This window comes from Magnolia sinica, chromosome 4, assembly GCF_029962835.1.
Source record: "Magnolia sinica isolate HGM2019 chromosome 4, MsV1, whole genome shotgun sequence".
NCBI classification, from domain to species: Eukaryota; Viridiplantae; Streptophyta; class Magnoliopsida; order Magnoliales; family Magnoliaceae; genus Magnolia; species Magnolia sinica.
Genome location: NC_080576.1, coordinates 112,797,540 through 112,812,778, shown reverse-complemented (window position 1 = coordinate 112,812,778; position 15,239 = coordinate 112,797,540). Strand labels below are relative to the sequence as shown.

Sequence of the window (15,239 nt, the reverse complement as noted above, 5' to 3'; positions counted from 1 at the left end):
TTATATATTTTATCCAGTCTGTCCATCCATTTTATAAGATAATTTTAGGGCCTTAGCTCAAAACCTAAGCATATAAAAAACTAACATGGACCACACCAAAGGAAACAGTGGGGATAATAACGCCCACCGTTGAAAACTTCTTGGGGCCGCTAAAGTTTTGGATCAAGATGATATTTATGTTTTCCCTTAATCCAGGTCTGTGTGACCTTATAAAAATTTTGGATGGCAAAATAAACATCAAGGTGGGCCCTAGAAAGGTTTTAACGGTGGACGTTATTATCCCCACTGTTTCCTTGGCGTGGTCCATTAAAGCTTCAGATATGCTTCAACTTAAGGCTGTTATCCTAAAATGATCTGAAAAACGGATGAACGGAGTGGATAAAGCATATACATAACAGTAGGCCCCACAGGATCCTGACAGTACGTAGCTAGGTGATGTTTGTGTCACCACACAATCCGCATGCCCCACGATGCCATTGCTTTCTGAAATCATCTCGAAGCTTCAGGACCCGTCTCCTTTCTCTAGACCCTTCCTCTCATCTATCTAAATACCCAATCACGTTCCTTCGCAAACCATCAGAAGGAATTTCCAAATAGCCATCTCTCATATCTCCCAAACGCCCATCAAAACTAAAAAAATCCCAATCTCTACAATCCCATTCTACAAACTTCGCAATCATCAAGATGTCGATCATCCCCAGCATCTTTGGCCGCAGAACCAACGTCTTCGATCCCTTTTCCCTCGACGTATGGGACCCATTTCAAGGCTTCCCCTTCGACTCCTCTCTCTTCCCATCTCGCTCTGATTTCGCCAGAGAAACCTCCCAATTCGCAAACACGCAGATAGATTGGAAGGAGACTCCCGAAGCGCATGTCTTCAAAGCAGATCTGCCGGGGCTGAAAAAGGAGGAGGTGAAGGTGGAGGTTGAAGAAGGGAGAGTGCTCCAGATCAGCGGCGAGAGAAGCAAGGACAAGGAGGAGAAGAACGACACGTGGCACCGCGTCGAGAGGACAAGTGGCAGGTTCCTGAGGCGATTCAGGTTGCCGGAGAATGCGAAGGTGGAGGCAGTGAAGGCAGCAATGGAGAACGGAGTCCTGACTGTAACGGTTCCGAAAGTGGAGGTGAAGAAGCCCGATGTGAAGGCCATTGAAATCTCTGGCTGAGAAAGGAGAAGGGCATAATAGGCAGAATGGTAAATGGTCTCTAGTCCTTGCGGGTATTTTGTTACGTGTTGTTCCGGTGTTGCTTGTTTGTGTTGCGTGTTATGGTAGTTCTGCGGACTACCTTTCTTCAACAAATATACTGTAGTTCTGGTTTTCACTGTTTAATGGAGTTTTCTTCCGCGTTGTTAATAAAAAATGTGGGACGTAGTGTTGTTGGATTGTTAATCAGGACCGTTAATATTGTTGCCTTTACCATGATGGGAAATGTTTAAAAATCTGTATGTGGATCGGACAATCCTTGCAGAACAATGGTAGGAATCAACAGCGGCTGATGGCCAACAAGAAAATTGATTTCTACGATGACAGGCGTGATTTCAAAAATGGGCCATCCGTGATGGGACCCACAAGATGGACAGGCTTGGTACATAACCACTCATGGCTCTAAATGCCCCAGGTCCAGTCCCGCCAACATAAATCGTAGATCCTATTGACGCCATTTTGGGCCTAACGCTGTGGAAAGTATCGCAAAAGCTGGGTGCTGGTCCTATCCTTGGATCAGTCCGGGTCCAAACCACCGGTGCTTATTAGATGCGGCCCAGCGCTATACGTATTGTGGCGGGCCCACCTGGCTTGTGTCCAGCCTACCCGGTCTGTAATAGTGGTGCAGCCGCGCTCACTATCCTGTCTATCAAGGATCCGAACGTATCCAATGGTCTCACCTTTCTACGCTGCCCTTGGAAGGGGATTGGCTGGTGTACCACACACCACTGACCTGGCTGATGTGTTGACGTCACCAAGTTCTGTGGGTCCCATCATGAGTTATATGATATCCAAATCGTCCGTCCATTTGGAGCACATCGAAAGATCAATTGGATCACTATGCAAAAACCAGTGGGGTTGTTTGGATCAATATGGATATTTGTTTTTCATCTTCATACAGATCTGATAGAAAATAAGCGATGTGGTAGGCGTCTCATTGTCCCACTGCTATTCTTGGTGTGGTCCACGAAGAGTTCATGATCCCATGAACGAAGCAGATCGAAATCTTAGGTGGATTATACCACATGAAACAGTCATGATTGAATCCTCACCATTAAAAACCTCATGGGCCACCGGAATGTTGATTTTTCTGCCATCCAAACTGTTGACAGGTCACAAAGACCTGGATGAAGAGACCAACACAAATATCACGTTGATCCAAAACTTTTGCGGCCAATGAGAAGTCTTTCATGGTTGATTACACTATTTTCTGTATTATGGTCAATCTAAGATTTGGATATGCTTCATTTTTGGGATCATGTCCTAAATGAGCCATCAAAATGGATGGACAGCATGGATATAAGCCACATACGGCATGGATATAAGCCACATACATCACGTGGGCCCATGCTAAGGGATCTAACCCACATTGGTCGTGTGGGCCCCACCATGAAGTATTATATCCAAACTGTCCGACCCATCTGACGAGATCGTTTTAGGGTTGAGCCTAAAAAATGAGCTAGATCTAAACCTCACGTGGACCACACAACAGAATGTAGGGTGTAAATGTTTTGGGTAAGGTTGGGGCCGCACATAATCCGCACCATTTGTCGGACATAATAATGCCCCTTCTACAACGTGGGGCCCAATTTGATGTGAGTAAGAAACCACCAATTCCCCACAGCCTTAGGCATGCCTTCTACATAGTCGGGCACACCTTGATGTAAATAAGAAACCACCCGGTTCATCCCATTTTAGGGCACGATAAATAAATAAATAAATAAATAAATAAAAATAAAGGGCAAATTCAAAGTTCAAGTCAACCGCACCACAGGAAATAGTGGAGAAAATGACACGCTTAGGGCCTACTATGATGCTTATTTGTCATCCACGCTGCTCATAAGGTCACACACATGGATGATGGAAAAACCAAAAAATCAGCTGAATTCAAAACTTCCATAGCCCCTGGATAAGTTTTCAACGGTGTGGTTCACTTGAACTTTGGATCTGCCTTATTTTCGGGCTCAAACCTAGAGAGAGCCGGCAGAATGGATGGACAATGTGGATAAAACACATACATCACATTGGCCCACAAAGTCGGATCAGCAGGCTATCAGTGTCCCGTATCTCTCTTGCATTGATCATGGTAAGAATGATCTATTCAAACACTTAATGCTTCTCCTTTTCTTTTTTCTACTTCTTTTTATTTATTTTTTAAATAAAAGCTTTCTTTCTATTTGGCCAAAAGTAAATACTTCCGTAGAATAACTCCAACCCAAGTAATCCATGCTACCCACACAAAATGCAAAATAATAGATGTTTCCCACTATTTTACCAATTTTCCTGATTTTTTTTTTTCCATTTCTCTTAATTTCTTTTCTTCTTCTTCTTCTTTATTACTTTTTATTATCCATACTGAGTCACGAGTTGGCTCGACCAAGTCGCAGATGCACTCAACTCGCCAAAACCTATAGCGAGCCGGGTTTTCGAATTTTTAAACAAAGACAGAACTGCTAACAAATGATATGTTGGGAAGAGTACAGAAACCAATGGTGTGGATTATCAGATTTTATCATTTTTAAATGGTGAACCAATCTGGATGGTCATGATTCATATATGCCCATGTACGATGAAGATGAGTCTCTAACACCGTCCAGTATCATTTTCCTCCATCAGGATGCGGCCCGGAGTTGATTGATCTGATGCCCTCCAGCAATTTCTCAAAACTCATGTATGATGACCCACCTTGGCTCACACTTCTCTTCGCCAGATCAGCAATCCTAGCCGTCGATTTCACCAGTTCTTCCCGCTTCCCTTCCATCAACTCCCTGATCATCATCTCAACCGTTCTTCTATCGCATCTATCTTTCATGTCCAAACCAACCTTCCATACCTCCTCAACATACCGACTATTGATATGCTGGTCCGCGAAAAAGGGCCAGCAAATCATCGGTACTCCCGCTGACACGCTCTCCAACGTCGAGTTCCACCCGCTGTGAGTCAAGAACCCGCCCACCGCCGTGTGGCCCAGCACATCCACTTGTGGGGCCCATCCTATAAGTCTCCCCCTCTCGTCTGTTGCTTCCCTAAGCTCGGCTGGGATCTGACCCATTCCATCAACGACGTCCGGGGCGCATGACCCACAAGAAGCGGGTCTGACTGTTGACCACGCCGTGCCAGAATTCCAGCAACTGGTCCCCAGTCGCAGCCGCGAAACTTCCGAAGCTGATGTAGAGGACGGATTTGTGTGGCTGGGAGTCAAGCCACGTCATGCAGGACCTGTCTTCCGTCAAGAAGCTGATGGAAGATGGGGTGAAATCGGTAGGTGGGGAATCGTTTGACTCGGTGAGTCGAGATTGGAGGTGGGCGTGGAGGGGTCCGATGGCATACGTTGTGGGGCAGTGGGCTCGGATATGGGACAGGATGGGGCCGTCAATGTCTTCGAAGGTGTTGAGAATGAGGCACGAGGCTCGAGTCGTGTCTTGAGTTGCGGTCAAGATGCGTTGGACATGCACGTCACTGAGTTGATTGACTCGGAAGAAACTCGGTAGGTCTCGACGTCTGAGGAAGGCTTCCATTCCCGGGACACCTCTTATGGGCCGATCCATGTCGTCTGAGACAGAATGCAACTATTTTTAGAGTGTCTAAAAAACCTCCCGCGAGCTAAAGTAAGCGTAGAAGGAAGCGGATTGCGTAGTGAGTAACTCACTATGCCTAGCGTACTGAGTAAAATATGTGAGGTCCACCATGATTTATGTATTTTATCCACTCCGTCCATCCATTTCCCCATATAATTTTAGGGCTTGAGCCCAAAAATGAAGCATATACAATGTTCAAATGGACCACACCACCGGAAACAGTTGAATTGAACGTCTAACGTTGAAAATTTCTTGGAGGCTACGAAAGTTTTGGATCAAGTTTATATTTGTGTTTTCTATTCATCCATGTCTATCTGATCTTATGGAAAGGTTGGATTGCAAATAAACATCACTGTGAGGCCTAGAAATGTTTCAACGGTGGAAATCATTAGCCTCACAGTTTCCTGTGGTATGATCCACTTGATCTTTGTATATACTTTAAATTTGGGCTCAACCCCTAAAATTATATGGAAAAACGGATGGAAGGCGTGGATAGACCATATACATTCAAGGTGGGCCCAACTGAGTTTACTCAGTACGATAAGAGCGTCCTGAGTAACTCACTACGCAATCCGATTTCAGTGTAGAAATGCATCCGCTCCCATTTGAAGTCCGGACGGGATGACGCGGATTTCCTGCGAAAATCTTTTGCAGTAAGTTCCCGCACTGGAACCCAAGTGAGGCCACCGTGATGTTTGTGAGAAATTCACTCTGTTCATTCATTTGTGAGCTCAATTTTAAGATATGAGAAGAAAAGTGAGAAAGATCCGCGACTTAAGGGGGCCGTACTAAAGGAAAACGTGGTTAGTGAAATTCCTACCGTTGAAATCTCCCCGGGGTCGACAGTGATGTTTACATGCCACCCATACGGTTCCTAAGGTCATTCCAACTGGGATGAACTGAAAACATTGAAATAAACATGATTCAAAACTTCTGTGGCCCCACGGACATTTCAAATGTGGACGTCCAATTCTCACGTTTTCGACCCACTTGGGCATTGGAACAGATGGACGGGGTGGATTCTCGCAAACATCACAGTGGCCCCACCTGGGTTCCGCGCAAGAACTTCCTGCAAAAGGCTTTTGGCAGGAAATACGGTGCTGACGAGACGTGGCAAGGTGCAATTGGATGGTGTGTCGAGGTGCGACTGGTGGGCTCGTTTACTATCAGAGATGGGCCGGCCTTTCCAAAGCCCTCTCAAGGCCGAGTACGTACTCGACTCATCTCTGATGATATACGGCCTAACTAATAGCATCTCGCCACGTCTCCTCTCCACCGAAAACCTCGAGTATGCTGCTAAAAGAACGGCGCGTGGACCCCTAACTGTGGTACTCACAGTGATGTATGTGTCTTGAATCCACACCGTCCAACCATTTTGAAAGCTCATTTTAAGTCATGGTCCAAAAAATGAAGCTGACAAAAATCTTAGGTGTACCACAGGGACCTAAGTGTGAAGAGACCACACAAATATCATCTCGATCTTAAAGCTTTTGTAGCCATAAGTAGTTTTTAATAGTCAATTACCACTGTTTCGTGTACTTTCTATAGAAGATTTGGATCTGCTTCATTTATGAGATCATCACCTAAAATGAGCTTTCAAAATGAGTGGATCGTTGTGGATTCAAGACACGTACGTGACTGTCAGCCTCGGTGGATCCGGGGTTCCACCGAAGCTGCGCCCAAAAGAAGGAAAGCATCGAGTCGAGAGTACAAGCTCACCTTCTTCAAATGGGAACTCCCCTCCTGCTGCGAGTGCCGGACCGCAGAAAAAAGTCCAGAAGCTGCATGGGCTGGCCGTACGAAAGATGAAAATGGGGATTCCAAGCTCATCTGCGACATCGATCGCAAACGTCAAGAGCCCGTCCACCACAATACACGTCACCGTGTCGTCAGATCCCGGCCGCCCGCCGGAACCGGCCAGCATCGCCCTGAGGAGCGGTTTCGTCGCCGATCTGAGCGAGAAGAAGAGGTCCGTGAACCGAGCGGGCCGTCGGGACTCGTCTACCGTGAGGCCGTCGGAGATTGTTCGGAATCGAAGGCCGGGCCGGCCGGCCAGGAGGTTAGGGTTGGAGCGGAGGAGGCGGTGGTGGGTGTGGTCGGTGTTGAGGAAAGTGACGTGGATGCCAGCTAGGCATAAGAGGTCTGCTAACCTGAGCATGGAGTTGTTGTGGCCGAGGAGTGGGAAAGGGAAAATGAGCACGTGCGGGGTAGCTTTCTCCATGGTTGCCCAATGCTGGGACGATTTTTCTCTCCGCGGGAATCGCTATTTATAATCGATGTGGCTAATAAGTTTGTTTACCACCGGTTTAAACAAGTTAGGCGAACATCCCGTTCTATGCCGAGCACTCGTGCAGTTGATACACGAGCCAACCAAATCATATGGCTGATTGTGGATAGTGCATGGCCTAGTAAATTACCGCCACTGGACGATCATGATTCATACAACTGAGGGTTATGATAACGGATGGTTCAAATAAATCGAGAATGTCCAAATTCAATGAATGAGATCGAAAGGTTAAGATTGCTCAATCTGTGTGAATTTACGCAACGTTAACTCCACCGGTAGGACCAGGTAGCACATCATGATGGCTTCGTTCCCTCTATCCTTTTCACGAAAATGGATTGGCTACTCCCCCTGCCACCAGCCAATGGCTGGTGGCCGGTGCTCTCTGGGCCCTACTATGATGTATGTGTTTCATCCATGCCGTCCACCTATTTTTTCAGATCATTTTATAGTATGAGGCCAAAATTGAGGTATATCCCAATCTCTAGTGGACCACATTACAGGAAACAGTGTTGAACGAGAGTCAAACATTAGAAACTTTTTGGGCAATAAAAGTTTTGGATCAAGCTGATCTTTGGTTTTTCCCTTCATATGGCCTCTATGACATAATCAAAGATTGGAGGTCAAATAAACAGTACAGTGGGCCTTAGGAGGATTTTAACGGTGGATATCTAATCACTATGTTTTCCTGTGGTGTTGTCCACCTGAGATTTACTGGCCTCTTGTTTTTTTGATCAAGCCCTAAAATTATCGGTAAAAATGAATTAACAGAATCAATGAAACACATACATCATGGTGGGAACCACATATCACCGACCACCAGCCCACCCCACAATGGAGAAAGCGGATTGGCTGGTGTGCCTGCTTCATCGAGATCTATCCTTTTCACCGGTGGCTACTCCCCCTGACACCGGCCAATGGCTGGTGGTCGGTGCTGTGGGGCCCATCATAATGTATGTGTTTCATCTATGCCGTCCATCTATTTTTATAGATCATTTTATGGCATGGGACAAAAAACTAGGTATATACCAATCTCAAATGGACTACATTACAGGAAACAGTGTTGAATGAATATTGACCATTAAAAACTTTTTGGGACCATTAAATACTTTTTAGGGGTCATTAAAGGTGTTTATTTGCCATCCAACTTGCTCCTAAAGTCATATAAACTTAAATGAAAGAAAAATATAAAACATCAACTTAATCCAAAACTCATGTAGCCCACAAAAAGTGTCAGACTGTAATCATTCAATTCCCATCCTTTGGAGCTTTGGATCTGTCAAACTTTTGGGAAGGTAAAATCGAAAACATACCGTTGCTTCCGGACACATATACCCCCGCACGCCATAGTAGGATTTGACCACCTGTGGGTATCGAACCAAAGACCCTGTTGGAACTCTGGGTCTTTGAAACTCTTCAGAGTCTACCACTGAGGCAAGGACAACCCGGAGGCAGGAGTTCTCTCCAAAATATCTTATGGTGTGGCTCACTTGTATTTGTATATTTTTGTGGTGTGGCCCACTTGATCAGTTCCATGCCGATCCAATTTTTAATTAACATCCTAGAATCACCTAGAGAAACGGGTGAACGAAGTTGATATATCACATACATGACGGTGGACCATGAATCTTAGCAGTAGCGGAGAATCATCGCAAGATAATATGGATTCACTGGCATCACTTACCTAACTTTGGATGGAGCATACTGCAATAAATGGGAAACAATAATAGTCTCAGTTTTTGTTTTAAAGTTTGAACCACCCCCATACTTCTAGCCATTTATTTACTAGTCAGTAGTTAAATGGCTAGCTAGAAATGTGATTTTTGAGATATGCTACTTCAACAACGCGAAGGAAGATGGAATCACCGTGATCTTTCTAAATGGTATACAATATTTGAGTTGGTGAGAATGCACTTCCATGTATTAAATTGTATCATATCCATCTTGTGCAAGTTAGTAAATAGATGTCTATACTTGCACCGAAAGTTGTATCATAACTATACCGAGAAAAATAGTAAGTAGATGTCTATACTTAGTTATACAACTAATTGTATCATAATTATTCTGTCCAAAATTGTAAGTAAATGTCCCTATATAGTTGGAGGCCAAATATATTGGGAAGATTCTCTTATATGTGTTGTATTCTATTTTTGGCTATTATGAAAAAAGCCAATAAGAAGACAACATGTGGCATTGCACGAGAGATAATAAGTAGATAAAAAGATCTTCAAGATACTTGGAGTGCTTTTTGTGGAATTATACCTGGTATAAATCTAATGCTATACATTATTTGATGGCCGATGAAGTAATGTGGTTGATTCATTCAAAATTTAATGAGTAGAGAGAAAACCACGGTTGAGTAGTTCAAGATATGGGAGCCGACTGAGAGACACAGAACCTAGCTTATAGGAGAGAAATAGGCAAACGCTAGGAGTAGCAATAATCTAGTAGCAATAATTCTATGTATTTGACTAGGCTTCAAATGGCAGCTCATTGTCCAATTAAATCCTTCCATGTCGTGATACCAGTAGAGATACAAATTGGGTACTAGCCCTGCTTAGACTGAACGATCCCTCCATCCTTGACATTGCATGATTTAATTGGACAATAAATTACTTTAAAAGGAATAACTTTTAAACATGTTTTGTGTGAACTTCATCTCAAACAGCAGCCTACTGTCCAGTGATATCATCAATTTGAGTTCAGGCAGGTCCTTTAGACTTGGGACCCTGGCTGACCGTGGGTTTATTTATTTCCTAACCTGAGCATCATTCTTGAAAACCGCATGGAATTTAACCGGGTTCAACTACCTGTTGGATGTTTATCAGGTCTTTATATCTAGATTTCTAGTTGGGTTTGTGTTAAAGAAGAGTATTTACCTAACTAGGCTCACCCAAAAAAGAATTAGTTCATGCACATGTGCCTCTTGACAAGTGTGTTACCAAAAAGGGAGTGGATTAGGTGTGGCCCCAACCTCACCCAAGAAGGTGGGGCCCTTATCGTGGAATCCACCTAGATGTATTTATTCTATGTATATGTTGTCCATCTCTTATGCCATATCATTTTAGGGCATGAGCCCAAAAATGAAGCACATCAAAATCTCATGTGGGCCTTAACATAGGAAAGAATAGTGATTGATTGCTCCACCATTAAAAACTTCTTATGGTCCATTGCAATGTTGCCATAATGTTTATCTGCCATCCAACCTGTTGATAAGGTCACACAAACAAGGAGGAAAAAAAAAACAAAAATCAGCTTGATCCAAAACTTATGTGGCTTACAATAAGTTCTAAATGGTCAATCACCACTGTTTCTCATATTATGGTTCACCTGAGATTTGGACTGGTTTCAATTTTTGGCTCATGCTCTAAAATGATCCACCAAAACCAAAACAGATTAATGGCCTGAATATAGATTATGTACATCAAGGTGGGCCCCATGGTAAGGGCCACACCTAATCTGCTCCCACTAAATGGTCTTTCTTACATGCATTAGGAAACTTTATTAGGTTGCTGAAATAATATAATACAATATATAATATAATATATGTACATTACTACTATTAAAATTAATTGGACCTAGATTCTAACTGGATATAAGTTGATGGATCTGACCCTAACCAACTTAGACCCAAAATTTGGGTCCCTACTCATGGCTCAGTTGTAGACCCTGTGGGTTAATTTCAACAATGAGGTCATGGGTTGAGTAACCATGTAGAGTGCGGGTGTAAACAAAAAAAAAAAAAAAAAAAACCCTAGACCCAAGTTTAACCTGATCCTAGCAGGAAGTGTGATAAATATTGCTAAAATTTTGAAATATTGTGATAATATTGAAGAAAATGGGCCAAACATTATTTTTCGCCTTATTCTTGCAAGTTTTTCAAATACTGGCAGAATTCGTAATATCACATTTTTATTGCAACGATATCTGGATATTGACAGGAAAAATGGAGAACCTTAAGAAATTTATTATGTGAATATTATTTAAAATTGTAAGTTTATTTATGAGAAATGCTCTTGTACTCTCAAAGCACTAGAAGTCACAGTGCTCCAAGTTGTATTTGGAACTTCAACAGTCCAATCTATTGATCTACAAGGTTCATTCTGGCCAATGCATATTTCATGGGCTACCATGAAAATATCACACCAATCTAACAAATTTAACCATTTGATCAATGGCCTAAAAATTAGACAATAAAATTATTTAAATAAAAATAGATCAAATCAACAATTTAATTCATCTGTTTGTTTGGGGACCATCATGAGTTGCTTATGATTTTAAAGATGTATGGTCTGGCCACCACACCTGTGCACTCATGGAGCTAAGTAGGGCATCCTACGGAGAAAGTCCATTGACTGCAATGAAAGCTCGTGAAATCTGGCACACGTAAGAAAAGAATAGTTATAAGCGTATAATGTCTCAATGCGACCCAATTTCATGTAAAAGAATGCCATGCATGCCGCACACCTGTCTTGGGAGAATGAAAATGTAGGCATTGTGTAAAACACCCAAGTTCTATGGGTCCATCATGTTGCATTTGTATAATCACTTCATCCATCAGGTGAAAACCATTATTTAGACCATACATACAAAAGATATGTTCAATTAGAAGCTCATATGAGCCACACGAAACAATAAAAATTTACACCCAAAGCTATTAAATTCACATAGTGTGGCCAACCTGAGATTTGTTTCAAGATGATTTTTTGTATTTTCTTTTCATCCTAGTGAGTCATACCTGATTAATGGGTTTGATGAAAGATACCCACCATGATGACCCCTCGCAAAAACCTATGGTTTGCATATCATCCCATTGTTTTATGTGGTGTGGCCAACCTAAGTTGTGTATCTAGTTGATTTTTGGCCTTAGGACCTAATATTAAGGATAAATTTTAATTGGAAGAGTGAATTTTACATATATAATACTGTGGGTCCTATGTTTTTATGCATTATTTAAAACATGTATCATAGAGTATTCCATTATGCTTGTAGCCATTTGCACCAAGGCTGTCAACGGGTTGGGTATTCCAGACCCAGGCTAACCCTTTCTTGCCCCGTAGGGTGAGTGTGCCTGCTAGGAAGAGAGGTTATTGAGGGTGTGGTAGCAATTGGCAGAATTCCAAAGTGACATGGATGAAACTCTATAGATAAGTGTAATGGACAAGACTTCAGAGCAAGCGTAGGTTGTAAATTTCTGAGTAAATACAACCATTGACCTTTAAAAATTACATGTTGCTAGAGAAAGTTCCCCCATGTTGAGTGAAACCAATGAGGTGCCTACACATCTCAAATCAATGAATCCTCTAACTAAACACAATAGAGTATGAATATGTTCTTGAATATTTCACACCGATCTTTCTCACAGTTGGTGTGTACAGCACATTGTCCCAACCAAATTCATTATTATTATTATTTTTTTTTTTTTCCGTAGGGTGAGTGTGCCTGCTAGGAAGAGAGGTTATTGAGGGTGTGGTAGCAATTGGCAGAATTCCAAAGTGACACACCCATGTTAGTACACACACTCCATGTTATCCACCGGAGTTTGTGATGCAGGGATGAACGTGATGAGGTCGATCAGTGTCTTCCTTAAGGATAACTACTTCGAAGTCACCAAGTTTCTCTGGACTCCTACTTCTCGAATCCATGAGAAAACATAGAAACTAGAAATAATTTTTTTTGAAAAAAAAAAAGAAAAAAAAGTCTACAACCCTTTAAATAGGGATACCAAGCTTTGGAACAAGTTACTGAATTAAACTACAACTAAAACTCCCTAAAATTCGTTAACTTACTATAAATAGTAAATTTACTTTTCTAGTATCCTATGTCGCTTAACCACGTTATTCTCCTAATTATTCTAAGCACTTTTCATGTTGAACACAACTCCTAAAGCCTAATGGATGAAGAGTTACAATCAAACCAAAACTAAATAAAAATAGTAAAAACAGAAATAAACATGGAATTCGATCGTCGATCCAATGGAATCTCGCAAATTTGGCGTGAGCAGCCCGGCCATGTGGGTTGGTTGTCTAAAGTAGCTCGTCCTACCCCAAAATCATATATGGTATGTCGAGTAACTCATTCCAGTTTGTGAGATATGTTTGTTTTAAGGTTCTAACGGTCTTGATGACTTCCGCCTCCGATCAAGCCTTCTTTGGTTCATCTTGGACTTGAAAGTTTCCGCGACCCGCTCTACATCAATTTGGAATATAAATTGTTTCTTTATAAGTTAAGGGCTTATTTATTTCAATAGTTATGATAGTAATGTAAAGGAAATAGATAATAATTACGAATTATCTTAAATTGTTATCTAAAATTAGTTGAATTTGACCTCAATGAAAGTAATTTTTATATTGGTAGATTTATCTACGATAAAATCCTGATGAAAAAATCTTAATAATGATAATTTTATATTACTTCATTATTAAATCATCACTAAAATAATCTAGTGTTACTGTTTGAATTGAAGATATTCATGATATTATCAAGTAAAAGTGCAACCATTAGTTTAAGGGCCCATTTGGATACCACCAAATAAGTTACTTTTTCTACTGATATAAGTGACTTATTTCATATAAGTTTGGTTTATGATTAGTTATAAGTAACCTTTTTATTTAAAAGTACATAATACTCTAATTAATTTATTATTTTTTTTAATAGCTTTTTTACTTTTCATAAGCTGAGTAAGAGAGGAATAAGTAGAGACAAAAGGGAGGAGAAGATGATGAGTATATTGTTCGTCAAGCATACTTATCTTAGAAACTAAGATAAGCTACTTTTCTTAAGCAACTTGTGATTCAAACAGGCCCTAAATGTCTCATAAATACATCTACATTTGACTAGCAATTCTACCTCTTGACTAAATGATCAAGGAGAGTAATGATGGTGATTTCACCCCACTTGCTGGAAATAATTCTCGAGAGACAAACAGGCTCTGAGAGTTGGTAACTCTTTTACTTGTTGCAAATGAAATTCTACTCCAAATCTTTCATTGATTTGGATTTTCAGGCATTTTCATCCCCACCTGTTCATTTTGTTTACCCTACTTACATTAGCAGCTCAATAAAAATTAATAGGTTAGGTTCCACTCAACCTCCATATTGATTGTTGGACGTTATGATTTTCAGGCATCCTTCTATGTTTAAGCATTCAAACAAAATCATTGTGAAGATACAAGGCCAAGATCAACTCTCTTAAAATAAGATGGTGAAGAGATAACACTATTGTACTGGACTCATCATTAGTATTAGGATGCATACCTACCCAATTAAACTTCTTTTGCGTCCACCGTGATTTTTATATTCCACCCATACGAATCATTCCGATTGGCTTGAACTGAAAAAAGTTACTAAAAAAAAAGGCCTAATCCAAAACTTGTGTGGTTGATACATGTTTCAGTGATGGGTGTTCAATCCTCGTTATTAGACTCACCAGAGTTTCAACACGAAGTCGTGGGTTTAGAGTACCCATTGTGGTGAAAAATTAATGTGGTGTGTGTGGGTGTGAGTGCGTCTATAAGAAAGAAAAAAGAAAATCTCATTGTTTTCAATTGTGCGGCCCACTTGAGTTTTAGATGTCTCATTTTTAGTCCATGTCCCACCTTGATCTGGCAAAATGGATGGACAGGGTGAATTTCTCACAAACATGCTTGTTGGGGGAAAATATGATAAGTCCTTGAGTCGGCTTGAGGGTCAGAAGAGTCAGTGAAGCAATGGCTCGGACTCGTTGGGCGCCGAGTCCGGATAAAGCCCAAAGCCCCCAAACGCTGAATAGAGAAACATAGCTCGGATCGTGAGGCGCCTAGCCCGACCGTAGCCTGAATGTCCTAAGCCATAAAGCGAAACCTCTAAGGGGGGAAGTGCACCTCGAGGATTAATCAAAAGCCTCACAGAGGAAAGCCCAATCTGGCCTATGATCAGTTGGCCCTAGAGCCGCCTGAGCTTTAGTCCGTTCCATAAATTGGGTCAGCCATTAGAGTGGGCGGAAATTAGCCATAAAACCTATCTCGACACGACCGTTTTGAAGAGATAAGAGTTGGCCGAGCTATATTGCTCCATATCCGGAAGTTACCTAGTAGAACTCTGGATTTTCACCCGAGATTTTCGGGAGATAAACTAAGATCCCTGAAAATCCAGGAACACCAGGGATTACAGATTCCAAGAGATTGAGATCTACTC

The 15,239-nt window shown here is 41.7% G+C and overlaps 1 protein-coding gene and 1 pseudogene across 1 annotated transcript; one reads left to right on the top strand and one right to left on the bottom strand.

Annotated features, from left to right (window-relative positions):
* Positions 1–566: 566 nt before the first annotated feature.
* On the top strand, positions 567–1,212 carry LOC131243886 (17.8 kDa class I heat shock protein-like). The gene has a single exon (XM_058243505.1). It carries the CDS (start codon positions 685–687, stop codon positions 1,162–1,164), a length of 480 nt encoding a protein of 159 aa, XP_058099488.1. The 5' UTR covers positions 567–684; the 3' UTR covers positions 1,165–1,212.
* Positions 1,213–3,494: 2,282 nt separating this feature from the next.
* On the bottom strand, positions 3,495–7,017 carry LOC131243885 (7-deoxyloganetic acid glucosyltransferase-like; annotated as a pseudogene).
* Positions 7,018–15,239: the final 8,222 nt, after the last annotated feature.